At 35.1% G+C, this 19,193-nt stretch overlaps 2 protein-coding genes across 4 annotated transcripts; one reads left to right on the top strand and one right to left on the bottom strand.

The window, feature by feature from the left end:
- Positions 1-3,523: 3,523 nt before the first annotated feature.
- LOC106165698 (large ribosomal subunit protein eL24-like) lies at positions 3,524-5,161 on the bottom strand. The gene is made up of 5 exons (XM_013544009.2): positions 5,068-5,161; positions 4,854-4,929; positions 4,193-4,440; positions 3,801-3,843; positions 3,524-3,673 (listed from the first exon to the last, which is right to left on the bottom strand). The coding sequence occupies exons 1-5, from the start codon at positions 5,070-5,072 to the stop codon at positions 3,587-3,589; spliced, it is 459 nt and encodes a 152-aa protein (XP_013399463.1). The 5' UTR covers positions 5,073-5,161; the 3' UTR covers positions 3,524-3,586.
- LOC106155399 (uncharacterized) lies at positions 4,952-17,320 on the top strand. Of its 3 annotated transcripts, XM_087004031.1 has the most exons (22): positions 5,147-5,250; positions 5,742-5,825; positions 8,145-8,278; positions 8,749-8,851; positions 9,036-9,091; positions 9,364-9,465; positions 9,717-9,830; positions 10,217-10,299; positions 10,403-10,486; positions 10,874-10,988; positions 11,205-11,352; positions 11,576-11,692; positions 12,780-12,869; positions 13,129-13,959; positions 14,326-14,473; positions 14,659-14,734; positions 14,947-15,051; positions 15,405-15,495; positions 15,713-15,781; positions 15,962-16,147; positions 16,411-16,507; positions 16,742-17,320. In XM_087004031.1, the coding sequence occupies exons 2-22, from the start codon at positions 5,780-5,782 to the stop codon at positions 17,151-17,153; spliced, it is 3,207 nt and encodes a 1,068-aa protein (XP_086860157.1). In that variant the 5' UTR covers positions 5,147-5,250; positions 5,742-5,779; the 3' UTR covers positions 17,154-17,320. The 3 variants fall into 3 exon arrangements, with proteins under 3 accessions (XP_086860168.1, XP_013385684.2, XP_086860157.1); XM_087004042.1 differs by lacking the exons at positions 5,147-5,250; positions 5,742-5,825 and adding an exon at positions 4,952-5,112; XM_013530230.2 differs by lacking the exon at positions 5,742-5,825 and having other exon boundaries at positions 5,117-5,250.
- Positions 17,321-19,193: the final 1,873 nt, after the last annotated feature.

Here is a 19,193-nt window from a genome sequence, read left to right on the forward strand (position 1 = left end):
CAATTAGGCTGAGAATAAGAACTTATTATATCTCATATTTTATATTAATTATTATTGAACATCACAATAATAAACGAGTTGCCTATTGACGTATGTCATGCTATGACATTTATTTAAAAAATATCAATTTTTACGAGATTACAAATTGTATCGTAGTATTTGGTTCCATTGCCTCACTTTCAAAAATTAGAACAGGCGTTCTAAAACCAGAAGATGAAGTTCAAAAATTTTATATTGGCCGAGTTCACTCTTGAATAAGAATGTCCTCGCAGCATTATCTGCAATTAAAGGGATAATAACTCTTCATCTGAAATCTATATTTCACAATAAAAACATTGTGAATAACTCATAGAAATATAATATATTCTGTTGTACCACAAAAAAGGGCAGTTATAGCTATTTTTCTGATATCTAAGCTTGTCTTTAGACGACGTAACCTCCATTGATGGCTATACTCTGTTAAAATCTCTTAAGAGATTTTAACAAAAAAACGAACTTTTCAGAAAAAAAACAGGGAGTAACTTTGAATGTAAAAATGGATTCATTGACCATTGGTTAGTATGAGAAAATTGTTGTTCACTCCAGGAAAATTCATTTTTTGGCCGAAACGAAGAGTTATTATCACTTTAACCTTCCTCTGATTTTAAATGTATATTGCAATATCATTTTCAATCTGGCACATAGAGCATTTTATTTATCAAGAGTGGGGGAGGGGTGGAAATTACCCTTGGGGCCACATATAACACTAGGGCTAAAGAGGGCTGTAATGGGTCAATACGAAGGGAATCCCCTTACAATGAAGGCAAAATAAATGTTATTCTAAGGAAGGTCCAATGGATTTGCTTATTAAACCAGACAATCAACACACGAACAGAATATTTCTTCTTAATTTCTCAAAACAACACCAGAAAGCAAATTAAATAAAATCAACCAGATGGTAAACACCAGCAGGCTTTGTCAATTTCACAATTTGTTTATTTCAAACAGCGCACTTTTCACGTATGCGCAATTGTTTGAATCCTGTGCTTGTTAAATGTCAGATAAGTGTGTAAACACAAAAGATGAGTAAAACAACAAAATCAATTCTTGGAGAAAGCAAGATATTCCCCCACCTTGAACTTGTCCGAAGTTAACCAAAAATAGAACGAATGACCAGATCTTGTACACATGCAGCCTTGATCTGCCACAGATGAGCGGTTAGTTAACTGGCCAGTATTTAACTGGATAAAATATTTAAATGTCAGTTAACTTAACTAACTGACTGTTTAAACACTGTTTATGAAACACAGTTTTAACCATTTAGTGAACAGGTGTTAGGAGAATTTATCCACTGGTTAGGCTTATATGCTGGTTAGTGCTAAACATCCTTTATGAAAGTGGGCCTTGACATTTATTTTGGGATCAACACCTGTTGGCCAGTGCTCAGGTGGCCACCTTCAGAAATTAAATTAACAAATCGCAGAAAAAAAAAACTGCAGAAAAAGCTCACCCCTGCTTGCACTGTATGATCAAAGGTAACCCCAGATGTTATCTTAGACCGGCCTTTCGTTTGGTTCAGTGTCCACTAGTCCAAAATTGCTGAAGAAAATACCAAGGATCATGCCAATTTTGAATTTGACCACAGTAATCAGAGTATGAAGCAACATGGACAGAATTACTTCCCTGTTATTGCTGTGATAACCACATCTCCCACATCAGCAACACAGACAGGGCACTGTTGATGGCAATAGGTAACTTAAATGAAAATGAAAAACAAGGCAGCAAAGCTGTCAAATGTACAGACAAAGAACAGAAAATAAAGATGCAAATAAGTGAAAAATTAGATTTTCACAAAAAACTGTTAAATTGCCAGAAAAATTTACCAAACAGACTGCGTTGCCTATTGAAGCTGTATGTTAGACCCATGTTTCTTTCCTGTCAGTTTGAGAACAGTAAGTGACACGATTTCCCTTAAATGGTCATCATAGGAGCAGTGCCCAAAATAGGGGTTTCTTCAAATTTTGATGCAACATTACATAATGTTTAACAGCATAATGACAATCAAATGTTATTAATAAAATATTAGTAACATGGACATTCAGAAAATGTGACAAGCAAAAGTCTTCAAGATCATGGAACTTTAAAGTCACACCTTGAAAATGCCAATATGTGAAAAATTAAATTTTCACAAAAAACTGTTTAACTGCCAAAATAAATAAATAAATAAATAAAAATATCAAACAGACTGCATTGCCTACTGAAGCTGTATTTTAGTCCCATGTTTCTTTCCTGTAAGTTTGAGAACAGTAAGTGACATGATTTTCCTTAAATGGTCATCATGGAAGCAGTGCCCAAAATAGGGGTTTCTTCAAATTTTGACGCAATATTACATAATGTTTAACAGCTTAATGACCATCAATTTTTAATTATAAAATATTTGTTTCACAGACATTCAGAAAATGTGACTAGCAAAGGTCTTCAGGCCCATGGAACTTCAAAGTCACGCCTTGAAAATGCCAAAATGTAAACAAGACAGCACTGTTCTGAAATGGGTTTATATCCATTTTTAACACTTTTTTAACATAAAACAAAATAAACATTTTACTGCCATTTTATATGACCAACTAAGAAAATTGATGAGATGGGAAAAGTATCAATAGAACAGTGTTAAATGTCCAATTTCCTCCATTCTGAGATTCTGAACATAGTGGATGATTGAATCTGTCAAACTGCAATGATATGAGTTTATTTCCATTTTTGACACTTTATTACACAATACATGATAACAAGTTTACCATGTTTTTTACATAATCAACTAACAATGTTGTAAAGATGCAGGAAATATCAAACAAACACTTTTAGGCATCTTATTAGTTAAATAATGAGACTGTTAACATGCCTAATAATTGAATCTGAGGAAATGTGAAAAACAGTATAACTTCTAAAATAATGGCCTGATTATGCTGATTTTCGAACTCAACCTGCGTTTTAGTAAGATTGACCACTCCTGTGAGTATGATTACAATTGGCCAATCCGTTTTTCTTATATTGTGTTATCAGTGTTGTATTTATATTGAAAATAGTGAAAAAACAGCATAAATTCCCTAAAAATGGCCCAATCATGCTGATTTTCGAACTTGACCTGCGTATTATGAATATTCATCAGTTCTGTAAGTTTCAAGGCAAAAGGTAAAATGGTTTTCCACTTATCGTGTTATCGGTGCTGCATATATGCTGAAAAAAGTGAAAAAACAGCATAAATTCCCTAAAAGTGACCCGATCATGCTGATTTTCGAACTTGACCTGCGTATTATGAATATTCATCAGTTCTGCAAGTTTCAAGTCAAAAGGTAAAATGGTTTTCCACTTATCGTGTTATTGGTAAAAGTGCACGGCGACGACGGCGACGACAGACGCAGATGATGGCTATATGTACAGACACATCAGTGTCTGTACATAATAAAATAACATCACTCTAAAAACATCACAAGGGCTTGAAAAACAGGGGGACTTACTAATAAGGCAAATAAAAATATAACAAAAATTTCCCATTCATATTTTTTTAATTTACACATTTTTAGTAATGTACAAAATTCCAACAGTCTTTTTATCTTTTGCCTCCCACTCTTGGTGCAGATTTCTGCATGGGCCTGGCTGCCTTAGTTTTTTGAGCTGCAACTTTAGGTGCAGAAGTCTGGAAAAAACAATGCAGAATAAATAATAGATGTGTCATTTTTTTCCCTACACTTTTGCAGTAAGTACACTTCATTTTTATCAGATATAAATTTAACAGGATTAGTATAACAACAAGATGGCAGTACCTTTTTAGCAGAATCCTTTGCTCTTTGTTTTTCTTTAGCAGCTCTGCAATGAAAAAAAAGCTCTAATGTAAATAATGTAACCATGTTAACTGAAGGAATGAAGCCAATTAAATATAAAGTTATTTAATAATAACACAAATGGATGCATGTCCTCTACTTAAAGACAAGACTGTCTTTTCTGATCCACCTCATGCCACTTTTAACATCACCTTGCCTCTTTCAAACTCCTTAATCTACACCAGATTTCCCATTTTTCATTGTTTCCTTGATAGTTTACATATGAGCAAACTACATAAAATAATTTAATATGAAGATAGTTCCCTATTCCAAAGTCCCATTTGGATATATACTAAAAAGACTCTTATGGTGAAAGAAATACATTTTTTTCTTACCTGATGGCCTGTTCTCTCTGGGCCTTCCTCACTTCAGGCTTCTGGTTTTTCTTTGCCATAATATCTGTCAAACTGGTACCAGCAATAGCACGCTGAAACTTGGCTGTGCGTCTGGTTCTCTTCTTAGAGACTTCCTCAGTCTGGCCCTTCTTGTGCTTGCGTCTGTAAAGCACAGTCCAGTTGATCTTACGGGGGTTTCGCTTCATCAAATGAGACCGCTCACATTTTGCATTCAAAAAGATGGTGACCTGGTAAAATTTTTAAGTGGATGTGAGAACATGAATAGTAGTATAATTCGAAGGAAAATGCACTTGTCTCTAGTTGCCTGCAAATCTAGTACTTGCAAGTAAGAAAGTGCATTCCGAGTAGTAGACCCGCCCCCATACCATTCCCTATTCTAATTCTCTACTCGAGTCAAATTAATGAGCAACTATTGACATAATCTAAGCACATGATCGTAACTGAGCTGTAACAATCTGTCATGACCAGAGAGCGATGCTAAGAAAATAAAAACGTATCCTCCTTCACTGCCGAACTTAGTGGTGTATTGAAGTGTGGAACTACCGGTTCCGTAATTTTGACTTGCGTTAGATTGTTGTCAGATGGTTTACGCAGATTCTTTGATTACCTGGGGAGATATATGAACTAATAATATTTTTACCTTGCCATCAGCCTTGACAACACGTCTTCCATGGCCAGGATATATTTTGTACCCGCTGAAGGCACAAAGTTCGAGCCTGTAATTAAAATTAATATTTATGAAACGAAAGTATACATATCAGTTTAAACTAAAATTAGCTTGGCGTCTTAGGATGCCGATGATTATTTGGTGATATATCTGGATTTCTACCGATATATCTGAAATTTGGACTTACTTCATGATGGCGGAAACGGAAAAGGACTGCCTCAGTGTATTATGGGTATGTCTTTGCTTACAACGACTCGACAACAAAACGGTATTTGATTGGGTCAATGTAGCGCTGCTCACCTAATCAAAGAAAGGATAACACCAAAAAGCTAAGCGGGAAAGTTCAAATGAATAAAAATGGCCGCTCAGGGTAACTATAACCAATAATATGAGACACCTTTTTTCGTAAATTTTATTATTTTCACTAATAGTTTTTCTCTCGAATTGGCGCTTGTACGTTCTGAGTGAAAGGGCCGCAATGCAAAATTTCAGCAAAATGATGTTGGAGTATACCTTCAGCTTCAAGCGCAGCTTGAACCCATAAAAAGTCATAAATGCACAGATTCAGAAAAGAAAAAAAAAAATAGGTTGGCAAAACGAGATGCTAGATCTGCTTTTGATGAAGATCTATCAGAGCGGTCAACTCTTTTGCAGCAATTTCACAACAACTATTTATTTTAATTGTACATATTTAAAAAATTGGGAAAGGGATCTTCTTGTTGTATCCCTGCATTGTTACTTTTTTAATTAGCTCCTCACATCATTACTCCCCTTACAAGCAAAATGATGATAATGTCTCTCCCTCATTGTCTGTTTTCTTTTTTAATGGCGATTAAAACTTTCAGGTACATGTATTTACAGGAACAGGTTAAATGTGTGTTTTCCTCACAGACTAGTGTATGTTGTGGCAGTTCAGAGTACTCTCAAAACTTAAAATGTTTTTGGGTAGGTGCTAGCAAATTTATGTCCCATTTTAACCAGTGAGGAGTACCAGTAACATTGTGGGATATAGTAACAGTGTGAGGGTGAAATGATAATAAGGATTTAACCTGGGGGAGTAACAATGTGGGGTAGTAAAGGTTTGGGGAAATGAAATGTAGCCAGCGTTAACACAGCGTCTTCCAAGGCCTTTAAGTAGCACATTTTTTCTTTTTATGGCATAGTAGGACTTGTACATCTTCACTAATGGAAAATCCACTTCAATTTGTTCAGTCAACATGACACTATGGCTCTTTTCCTAGTGTGTAGATCTTTTTAATTGAATTCTGTTGACCTTTTGTACATAACCTACATGCTGACCAATCAGATCAATGGCTGATAAAAGTGAATTAGAAAATGATTTGGGTGTCCTGGTTAAATTTTGTTTATACATTAACTCACAAACATTTTTAAATCAAAGAAGGGTTTGTGAATGCTTTCATATATCTACAGTAATTTTCAAGGTAGAAATAAGAAGTAATTGTTTTATGGTAAATAAATTTTTGTTGTAGACTGCTAAAATCTTATGTTGTCAGGGCTCGACATTAGCGCCTGTCCGCCTGTCCGGGACAGGTAAAAATCCAGTTCGGACAGGTGAAGTTGCAGGGTTGGCTGTCCGACGGACAGGTCATGTTTTATAAGAAATTTGGATCAAAAATCTTTAAAAAATCATTTTTTGTTGCATACTATCGTCTTTTTGTCTCTTCCTAGACGGTACTGAAAAGAGTGACCTACTTTTGGCACAAAATACATGCAGTCGCAAAACGAAGTCTGAGTAAACTTACCGCCAAATTATGAAAGTGAACACCCTCCAGAACTTCATCAGACAAAATTTATTCACATATCAGGTTCACTACTGAACATTTATTTAGTTAAAAATCTACGTGCTCTAGTAATAAAGACACTTCCAAAAACAGACACTACACAAGTACTGTGCTGGAGCCAGATTGGACTGGATGAACTGGCTATATCTAGTTAGTTGTCAAGGCAACATACTGCCTCTCAATCAAACACGTCGTATGCTATCTACTCACTATAGAAAGTGAAATCTTTGGGACAGAAGATCTTGTTGAAATGTTGTTTATTTGCCAAAATGTAACCTGAAATTTTGTATGATGCTTTCTTTAATGACTCTAGCATCACCTCTGTTATTTACTGTATAAAATTTAGTGCTGGAATATGATAAATTAACATTGCTCTCACATATCGGTGTGATATTGATGTAAGGAAGAAATTAGTAATAACAAATATGAGAATTAAAAAAAAAAAAGGGGGAACTTTTTTATGCTGATTTAATTTAATTCATATATTTTTAAAAAATCAAACACATGATAACCCCTTAAGAAGTTAAATTGTTAACATAAATATAAGTAAAGTATTATAAAATGAATATTCTTTAATTTTCATTGAACTTTATTCAAATATTATAAAATTTGAATATTTTAATAAAATTAATTTAACAGTTCCCCCTCCCCACTTCCCACTCAGTTTTTTTTTTTTTTTTTTTTTTTTTTTTTTTTTTTTTTTTTTTTTTGTAGCTTTGGTTAAACTTCATGTGAATCTGTTATCAAATTGCAGACTTACAATTAGTAGACCCTGTACCCCTAATCCTAGGAGAAGCCCTGATGTTAAATATCAGACTTATATGCAAGATTAAGACTCCGTTCACATGGAAAGTCTATTTTCTAAAAATCTATTTTCTATTCCCAGTATCTTGTAATCATGGTCCCTGTGCCCTGTATATCCCTAGAATTAATTACAGCTTTGGAAGTAACTGGCTCGCGCCGCCAGTAATTACGCCGCGGGGATATTCAGGGCACAGGGACCGTGATTACAAAATACCGCGAATAGAAAATAGATTTTTAGAAAATAGACTTGTCATGTGAACGGGACCTAAATCTTCAGGAGTTCACAAGTATGAAAAAACAACTTTTTATCTGAACATAAATTCACTTTAAGGTGCATTTTCGGGGCTCATATGATTGAATGTTTTGGTAATATATATATTAATTTAAATGTATGACTTCACATATTAATTGACAAAGTCCAAAGGTATGAATAGAAAAAAAAATTGGTTTTGTGGACAGGTTGGATTGAAAATTGGACAGGTCAAATTTATGAGCACCTGTCCGAAGGACAGGTGCTCATAAAAGTTAGTGTCTAGCCCTGGTTGTTTTCTGTTCATTAGTGGTATTGGTACAAAATAGAGCTATATAACAGCTGGAATGGCCTGCATTTGAACTAATTTATTATGATTATGATTATTATTATTATTATTAATTTCAGAAGTACTAGATTTGAGTCAAGAAGGACTACACAAGATGGAAGTTGTAGCTGGAGCCAATCCAGTTACAGTCATCTACGACAAAAATGAAATATCCAAAATTGAAAATTTGGAAAAATATCAACATCTCCAACAGGTATATACATATAATTGGATAGTTTTTCAAGAAAATGGAGGTTTTGCTTTTGGCAAGTACAAAGTGTGAAAGGCTAGTTCATGCTTCTTACTACTTCAAATTGTAGGGTGGTTTTGGTGAAAATATGAATATGAATACATCAGAGGTGACAAGTCATTGGTGTTTTATTTCTGAAGATGGCAGGGGTGAAAAGGAATGGTATTTTGATAATGTAATTTAACTTTTTAAACATGCATCAAATGAATATGAATTGGTACATGATATTTTTGAAGATTTTTCAATTTCAAAATCTATTTAACCTGGAATGACCACTACAGAAGACATGGTCATGGTAAGTATAGTGTGAGAATGTAGTTCTCCATTTCTGAATTTCTTTAACTGTGAGCCTCAGTTGTGCATTAAGTATTAAACTAGTGGTATAATGATGCTGAGGATACTTTTTATTATTATGTAATTTTGATATATTTCAGCTTTCTGCTTCCAATAACAGGATTGTTCATATGACTGGAGTAGCCAAGCTGCACAATTTGACTGTGTTGAATCTACCAAATAATAGCATTATTACCATTGAAGGTAAGTATGGTAAAAGAGAGTATTTACATGCATCAAAAATACTCAAAATTTATCTTCATGTGGTACTTATACTAAAACTGTCCTTGAAAGAGAAAAGATTTCTCTTATCAATAATGGCTGATTAGAAGAAATAGTTACATACAGTGTTTCATATTTATTTAATGTAATTTAAATTTTTTTTCAGGTCTGAGGATGTTAACCAAACTAACTTGGCTGAATCTTTCAGGAAATAGCATCAAGGTGATTAGTTGGAATGTACAGTTTGAAAATATGGACATTGTTAGGAAGAACTGGGCGATAATGGCAACAGTGACAAACACAGTTTTCTTGAAATGCCACTAAAATTTGTCATGTAATAAAGAAATGCTGAATTAAGTTTATATAATTGTTTCAAACATGACATATGAATGTGTTTCACCTAGTACCCTATTCTGAAAAACTGTTCTTTAAGGAATATTTATTTTCACCACTATATATAATATACTTGTTACAAGTTTCTCATTCTTCTTCAGCACATTGACCACCTGAGTACCAATGTCAACCTGTGCCACCTGGATCTCTCAGACAACAGTATTTCAGCTCTCTCAGACATCTCATTTCTTAAATCATTGCAGGTTGGTTAAGTGTGTATTTTCTATCAGTGTTAAGACCCACATTTATCACAATTATGATGTGCATATGTTTAAGTAAAGTGTATTTGAGCATGGGATAGAACTATTGTAACTTGTTTTAAATCTTACTATGGTGCTGCTTTCTTTTTAATGTAGCAACAATAATATCCTGTAGACACCCTCCCCCCCCCCCCCACCCCTCCAAAAAAAAAATAATAATAATAATAATATCAAAACTGTTAATTTCTTTTTAGACTCTGCTTTTGCATGGTAACATTTTGACCAATTTGAAGACTGTGCCAACATACCTTCCAAAGTCCATAGCAATTCTGTCACTGGCTGAAAATGAAATTGGTGACCTAACTGAGGTGTGTATGAAACATCAGAACTAAAGATGTGAAATCAGTTTAAAACTTGAATTAAATATTTGTACCAGTCCTTTCAGAAATTCACACTTAAACTAAATGTCTGCTCTAAGTATATAATTTGTATAATAAATCTGAATAACTCTGATACTGGAACTTACATTTATTTAACACTGACCAACAATGTCTAAAATATAATTTGAATTGAGAAATGTTTTCTATATTCCCATTAACACTACTTCTGTAAATAACATTTTATACTTTGATACTGATAAGATCATGAGAACTCCTACTCATGAACAATATAAATTTTAATTTTATTTCTGTGAATATTTTCACAGAAATAAAATTAAAATTAATATTAATTTTATTTCTGTGAATATTTTCAGGTTTCGTACTTGTCTTGTCTTACCAAACTGGAACAATTGTCCATCATGAACAACCCGTGTGTCATTATGTCTGCTTCTGCTTTGTATCCTTCTGATATGTAAATTACATTCCCTGTAGTATTTTATATCACACACACACAAAAGAGTTTGATTTCAGTTGTCCTAATTCCTTAACTATGGCATCAGAGGATTTGATTACAGACCATTTGTTATAAACTGGTGTATGCATCTAAGAATTCTGGATGGTTACATGGTCAGTGATAAAGAATGGTGAGATTTTTGTATATGCAACATTTTCTTCAGCATCTTTATAGTGACAAAAATACACACAGCATTTACTTGGTGTTTCTAGTTGATACACATTCCTATCACTTGGAAAAGTCCAGTGTGATAAGGATAAATTCACAGGAATGTTTGTAATATTTTTACCTGCTGAACAGCCAAGCAGCAGGTCAAAAGGCCATAGATTCAGTTTTCTTTTTCTTCTGTTCTTCTTTTGACTCTTTTGCTAATGAGCAATTTCTACTGCAGGTTCTATTACTTCTGTAGGTCTGGAGCCTGTTGTTTAATTAATGCTGTTTTCTGTTGGAAAGAGTCAAATTCTGTCTGAGAGATCCAGTTTTATTTGATTTCATTTTTTTTTAAATTTTGTTTCAGTTTAAAAGCAGAATGGCTCTATTGTCAGGGAAAGGGCCGCCACTTCAGGCCAGGGCAACACTTCTTGCTGGTTGAGTACTTATCAAAGGTGTGCCCTTTAACTGGGATGACACAGGTATATATAAATGAACAACAAGTATAGAATGATTTAACAGACCTAATTTTTGTGTTACACAAGTGCTGGTCTTGTATCATTTATGTATGCTATTTTAGTTTTAACATTTGGCCCATTTACCTTAAGCTGTGTGCTAAATATATCTCTGTTGAAGTACAGAGGTTTGTACATGTATGTAGAATATGATGGCAGCAAATATCACTCTTGAAATCATAGCTTGAAAGAAAAGAAGACATGAAGCTGGCCCAGGTACTAAGCAAACAGAAACAATACCAACAGCAGTTATTGCAAGAAAACAGCTACCTCTTTTCTCCTAACCCAGAGAGGTCAGAATCCCCAGTGAGAAAAAATGTTCATACATCTGGTAAGATAGAACATTTAGAATGCTTTTTAATGATTTTACTGCTTTTGTTTTCTTTAATTTTGACTGTGTATGTAAAAAGTGCCTGCAAAATATAGTTTATATGTGAGGGTATGTGACTGCAGTCAGTGACAATGATTCAAATTTATCTCAAAGATGGTAAAATTTTAACACTTATTAAAAGCTTTTCTTAATAATTTTCAATGAAATATTAACATTAAACCAGGTCGCCAAGCCTCCCACCCAGATGAGTCACATGTCTCACAGCTGTACCCAATAGAAACCCCAGCTAGTCTGTATGCTGACCTGCAGGAACAGTCTTCAGGTGCAGTGTGGGCAAGCAGTAAGTAGGCATGTGTATCAAAGAATTTGTATGCTATCCGTCTTCACAATCACTCTAAATTGTACATGTGGTTTAAGATTAGTGTAAGGATTTTCCTCAGAGAGCTGTCCAGCGGTCATTTGGACTGCCAGTTTTCTAAGGAGATTGCTGAAATTTTATATGAAGTTGGGATGGCTTACAAAAATGTGTGGATTATCAGGCCTACCCAAGTACCAAACTTGGTACCGAAGGATCCAAAATTCACCGGTAGATCTAATCACGCTACCCATTTTCAAGGTGTGTATCAGTACAATTTTCGAAGTATCAGGCGCGGCACCCTCTTGCCTGGTACGCAATGTGATAGCAATCATCCTCAGTGGGGTTGGAAAGTATTGCATCTCATGAAGATTCATGCACTACTGCTATTTTCTCTGTTTTATGTAATAAATCGAACAATGCCATGATTTTTTAACATAAAGTTCAAGTTTGAACATAGCGAAAGATGTTATGCAGTAGTAAGTACATTTTAAGACTTGCAAAAATACAAATAGATGTGTATGTCCCTGCTTAGCCAGAAAATCATCATAACAATAATCATATAATCATTTGCTTTACTGTGAACAAAAAATGAATCAAACATTACACACCTTGAAAACAGGTATGGTGGTCCGATCTACTGATGAATTCAGGTATATTCAGTGTGGAGTCTCGTAGTTGGGTGGGCCTGGATATGATGGCTTGGTATTTTAGGGCATAGAAAATTCTTGAAAAGTATTTTGATGTGCCTAGATTTTTTTGTTGTACCACTTGCGTAAATGGACATGAGAAGTACTCTTTGAAGATTATCAAATGTCATAATGAAATAGTAGGTAAATAAACATTGTATCTTGCATTTGGACTCCCTGTCCATAATCCTTGAGAAAACCCTGGTAAGGGGACAAGTGTATTGTCTGTGACTGGCATTTTTAAATATACTTAAACAATATAACTGTTTTTCATTTTAAAACATGATTTGGTAAGCTGGTAAGGGTATGTGATTGAACATGAAATATATCAGATGTTATGTATAACTTAGTAAATGTTATTAGCTGACTCTTTTTTTTTTCAGTGAGTCCCATGATTGCAAGCACACTGCCTTACCAGAATTCTAGACAGGGAAGGCATGGAGAACATATGGTTCTAGAAGATGTTACAGCAGGTAATTATGCAATGGATGCTCATTATAGTCAGGTAGTAATTGTAGCGATTATACAAAATTTACTGTTTGAAAATTTTCAAGCTTTGGTGGGAAGTTGCCAGTAAAACACAGTACCTGAACAGGCAATGGATTGGCCAGTGTAGAAAGTTATACCATGAAGGTGTGACTGCACTACTTCATTTAATTAAAAACCTTGATATTTTTTTTTTCACAATATTCTTACATGTTTTACATAGACAACACAATCAATATCTTTCAGATGAAATGAACAGTGCTAATACCAGCTTACTTGAGTCTGAATCTCAATACATCCCAATCGATCCAAGTACATCACCACTCCGTCCCATGACTGCTCCATCTGGTCCAGCTAACTCTACAACATTTGCAGAGATATTTGCTCAGAGACACAGTCCCCCTAGGCCAAGGACTGCAGGGCCTATAGAGGGTAGAGTTGAACAAGGTTTACAAATAGAAAATGTAAGACAGTTGACTGGGACTTTTTCACCTCAATATGCAAACAAATTTGAAGAGCATGAGAACAAGCCTTTGAGGACTTTAAACCAGGAACTTAGCAAAAAAAGAACAGTTTTGACATTGGGAGGGTCACCTCCAAAAAACAAAGGAAGACAGCCCATATCAGCCCCAAGCCCAAACAACAGGAAAAGAACATCAAACAAATCACAAGAGAGCCCTATGAAATTGCTAAATGACACCAGTGATTACACGTCAGACAACAGTCTTCGGGATTCAAAACTTGGTATTGTCCGGCAACTTGCTGCAGAGAGAAAAAAGAAGACAGCATTGAGAAGACAGGTTCAGAGCAAACCTTCACCTCGTCAAGCAGTGATTCAGCCGAAATTTGCTGCACATTCTCCACCTCGAGCTACTTCGCCATACAAAACAGTCTACAGTCCAGATAAATATTCACCAAAATCAAAACCTACCAGAGCAGCTGCTAAAATGAAGGGAGAAGTTCAAGATACAAATAAAGCTCAGACAAAAGACAGGAACCAAAAAATGGGTTATGTAGCTGCCCAGCTGAAGGACAACAGTAGTCAGTCAGTGATACTGCCAGTGGGACAGCAAAAAGGTATTGTCAATATAATATTTTGTCGTTTTACTAAAGTAGACACATTTATGGTGCAAGAACTAGGATATTCTTTCAGCTACATAACCTACATTTGATACTGTGGGACTAAACTTGGTCTCATTTAGGTCCTCTATATCTTAGCAACACGATGTAACTTCCGTTCAGGTTTTCCAGTGTACATTTTTAACAAGGTACTATAAGCATGCAACAGAAACATAACTATTTACACAATCCCAGAAAGGTTCAAGGTAATATATGATTCGTTTTAGGCCACAAAACCACTTTTGAAAAACAATTTGATGTACTCTACCATTTTGAATAACAGTTATAAAATTATGAAATCATGCTTTAATTTTCCTGGAATAGAAATGGCAGAGAATGCAACCAGGATTCAGGCATTATGGAGAGGATACTGGACCAGGACACGTGAGCCTGTGGTGGTCGAGGCTAGGAAGGAAATTAGAATGAGAAGAGCTGAGGGCCATTTAAAACATTTGAGACAAGAACTAGACAGGTATTATGTGTGTCACAGGACTGACGTCAAATCATCTTTCAGTCAAGTAAAACTTTCTCTGTGAAAAAATTGATTTCTTATATAGTTTTGTTGAAGGTGCCATTTGGTTCTCACATGTGGAGTGTCTGAACTGCATAAGATTTAAATAATTTTGTACCTTGCATTTTCTTTTATTGTACTTGTAGGCAAAAGCTGTCATTAGATCAGGAGAAACAGTTGAGAATCCTGCAGACAGAAGCCATCAAGTTCCTATGTAGGGAGGTAAGGAATCAGCTTTTTAAAGACTCTCATACGTGTAAACACCTGTGATACATTCTTATGGACAAGGTAAAACAGTTTGTATACAGAATTTGTACTATGCAATGACCATTTTGTCCAAATGCATTACATTTGATGGACTGAAAGGGGGGGGGGGGAGTAATGATTTAATCATTGATAAATAGTATCCAGTTTATCTGCCCATATTATTTTAGTTGGATGAGTTGAAGAGAGGAACAGCTCTAAACACAAGGACATCATCAGCTGGAGATATGAAGGAATCAGACCTGCAAAAGTTGTGTTTTAGTCTTCAAAGCCAGGTTTGTGTGATTGGTTGCAGGTGACAAACCTCAGTGTTCTTCTCTCTTATTATGTAACTTTGATAAGTATTAAAACCTTGAGACCAATTCCTAGGGGGCTGAACTCCCAAAATGTAAGTACTTGTATGTAGAGTAGTTAGGTCAGTCATGACATTTTGTCTTTTTCCATATGTACCCCAATAAAGACAAGAGGTACAATCAGAATAGTATGTGCGTAGAGTTGCTACATATCTTGGCTTTCTTTAGCCCAAATGTGCCCATAAAATATGGTCTAGGTGCTGAACTAATGAATACCTTGATTTTAGCATGCATACATGCAAGAAATACATCTGAAGGCTCACTTTTTAAATTAGGTGCATCAGCTGCAGCAAGCAATGAAGACTACGTCCTCCAGATTACTGCAGACAAGTGGTCTGAACATTTCAGAAGAAAGCACATCTTCAGGTAGAACATTTGTTGACATAAAAGTGAAATATGTTGATTGGTAGAATGATTTATGATTCAAACTGAACAACTAAATAATGCAGTAATTTAGTTTACAGATAAGCTAATGTTGAAATTTTGATATTGAAATTTTTAGCAGGTTTAGAATAAATGGAATCATAAAAGGAGCTTCAGTGTATCGCTATAATATTTTTAACTCAAAGTTTTTCTTTACTAGATGATGATGATGACAGCATTCACATCCATGGAACATTCCTTGACAGCTCATCACAAGAAGGAAAATGGAGTAAGTATATGCATATATGTATCAAATTTTATGCTTTGTATATTGCAGGTCCTTGTTATGATATTGAAACTGTCTGCCATGTTCATGTGTAGTTGCCGGCCTGGAAATGTCACAAGAAAGTGGGTCAATTCCATCTGTTCCTCCTCAATGATTAAGTGTGCCTGTATCTTTTTATTTCAGTGCCAAGTGGAGATACATCTAAACAGCATGATCCAAGTTACTATGAGAATGTTCCCTTGCCTGGCGTCCCAACAGCTCCCTCTGAGCTTCAATATTGTATCAAACACAGCACCAGCCTGCTGCTCCGATGGAAGCAATCTAAAGTAGTGGATATGGAAGGGAAATTTTTGAACAAGCCTATTATTGGTATGTCCAGTATTGAACTAGACATTCTTTTCTATGTGTAAGATTCTTAATACTTGAATTAAAATATGATTTGAACAATCATTACAGATGCTTAAGGACTGCTATAATATCACTGGCAAGATATTATGGAAGTTTTGTCATTCATTGATTAAGTCTTAGAGTGAGTGAAAATGCCCAGAATTTGATTACCATTCTGTTTTAATCCCAGAAGCTAAACTTATTAAGCCATGTTGCATTTTGAAGCGCCATTCTCTTTTTTGTAGGCTATAGAGTGTATGTGAATGACCAAGCAAAAGGAATGGTGTCTGGGACCAAAACTACGGCTTTGCTAGATGGCCTGGATCCCAAATACCAGTACAAGTAAGGCTTTAATGTGCAATTGCCATCTGGTTAGGAAAAATTGCTCTCTAAAATTAAGTATCTTTTGTTTTTTGTAAAAAGTGAACTGTGTCACCACAAAGAAATATGTAAAGTGGCATTTTTAATAAGGTTTATGATTGAATTGGAGTGATTGCAGTTATTAATCAATAAGTTCAATATATTTTGTGAGTCCTTTATATACACATGTGAATACAGATTTCTTTTATACCCCAGATTTTTTGTCAGAGCTGTGTCATCAGTCGGAGAGTCTTACAACTCTGATGAAGTCACAGTGACCATGACAAGTCCTCTTGATATTCCAAGCACCAGTTCTACAACCACAGATAGTGACAAGGACCACGACTCAGCAGAAGAAAGAAGTGATGAAAGCAAACCAAAATCTTCTTTTGAAAAACCTGGCACAGACCATGGAGATCAAGAAAGCAATAAACATGATACAGGAGTTTTATCAACAATGAAATCAGCTGGGTCCCCCACAGATTTGAATAATTCATGTAGCTCTAGTTCACCCTTGCAGCAGCAGAGTCACATAGACCCAATCAGTGTGAAGAAAAACATATCATTACATACACCTCTGTTTCCACCCTTGTCTGCAGACACACAAAAAGAGCCTCTAAGCCCTTGATGAATTCACAGGAACCTATCACAGGCTCTTCTCCTCCAAGGAGCCCTAAGAAATCTAATGTCATGGAGAGGCTGGAGCAGAAAGTGCTGTCATACAAGGAAAGAACTTCACCCATGAAAGACTGCAAAACATCTGAAGCAAACAGTGGTGTTGATGATTTGTTTGATATCACTACCACCACTGACAGTATTCCTCCTGATTTAAAGGACCCAATAAAAGTAATTCCCAGTGATGCAGATTCAGTCATCAAAGCAGAAGTGGTTGCAGGTAAAGGAGATCCTGGTGCCAACCATGAAGATTCCATGTCAAATGAGAAAAGTTCTGACCAGGACTTGATTGCTGACAAAGTTACGTAAGTGGTCCAAATGTCTTGGTTCGACAGCATAAATATCTTGGGGAATAAATTGTGTTGTAATAATCTTTATCCAGATCCCTCGTTGACGGTTGAAATATCATTAAATAAATATTTGACATAAAATTGTGAGGTCTGAAAATTTCTATGTACAGCCACATATCATTTTATTAATGAGGGCAGTGTTGATTGCCATTTCAGCTTATGTAGAGAATGAAAATTAATCATTTTGTTTTTTGGGTGCTCTTCATGAAATGTTTGAACTTGTCATCAGTTCAATCGTGATGCAGGTTGTTTCTGTTTTGAGTGGTAATTAGGTTTACCTCTACCTGTAATTCTTTGTTTCCCAGGGAACAGCAGTTGGAGAGCAATCCTACCCAAGCCCCAATCTCTGGTGGAAAGTTCTTTAAGTTTCCAGTTCTTGGTTCTGGGGTGCTCCAAGACAGTGCCAATAATATGCTGGGGCAATCTACAGAAACATTTAATGATGTAGGTTACTAGTATAATGATATATAATTTTAATCCCCAGAAGATAAATTTTGATTTTGAATTGTTTTTTATACTTCTAAATGTACGTAAGTTGTTACTTTTAGATTAATAAGCAATTTTGTGATCTAAAGATTATATTCATATTGAAATTGGAAAGTATGCAAAAGGTTATGATCTGTGCCATAGAATTTGTTGCAAAGGCTGTTTTAAATGTAAATGAAAAGAAATGTTTGTCTCTTTTAACTTTCAAAAGGAGGAAACGCAGTTAGGTAATATCAGATAGATGTTTGTTTTCGATTTTATTCAGCGCTTTAGCTTAAATTAATTGAGCATAACTTCAAATTCTGTTGAGAGTACATTTATATAAAATGATGCTAGTAATTGGTCATTTTTTTTTCGAATATACATCATTTATCCATTCCATGAGATTACCATAGAATTAAGCAGAAATAATTTTACTTGTAGGTTGATGATTCAAGTGTCACCAAGGTCTTGAAGGACATAACTGACAAAACTGCAGCAGCAGCTGAGGCACAAGCAAACATGGTTGTCAGTAATGAGTTGGAGTGTGGGCAAGGAATTTCTGTTGATAGTACAAAAAGAACTGAACCCAAACTGGGCAGTACAGCTGCATCATTACTGGCTAAATTGCAGTACAAGTTGTCTGGGTGACGTGTAGTTGTTGAATAACCAGTGTTATTTATCTTTTATTTATAATGTTTATAAGACAATAGTAACTGAAGCCAAATTGGTTAGTACAGCTGCATTGATATGTGCTTTTATAAATGTTATATTGTACAAGTTTTTGGATAAAATGCTGTTAATGTGTAAGACAAAGGATGTTTGTGATTTTGAGGAGCAGGTTTGTAATTGCATTCACTATATTTAAGTCTTTAAATGAGGTGTCATGGCGCAATCATAAAAATACTTGTTATAGCTTCATTATAAAACTGCAAACCGCTGATCCTCTCACCTTTTTAGTTCAGCACATTCTGTATGTGCTGCAGGTTATCAAGAGTGCATTGGTCACGTATTAATAAGCAGTAGGAATTGCAAATTATACATATCAAATTTTAGATACTTTAGACTTTATTTTGTGAAAATGCTGGGGGTGCCCTGTAACAAAAGACAATTATTATGAGATATAATAATAGAAAATGGGGCCTTCTATTTTGAACTTTCATTGGTTATAACACTAG

Source organism: Lingula anatina, chromosome 1, assembly GCF_051362555.1.
Source record: "Lingula anatina isolate TDL-2025a chromosome 1, LinAna3.0, whole genome shotgun sequence".
NCBI lineage: Eukaryota > Metazoa > Brachiopoda > Lingulata > Lingulida > Lingulidae > Lingula > Lingula anatina.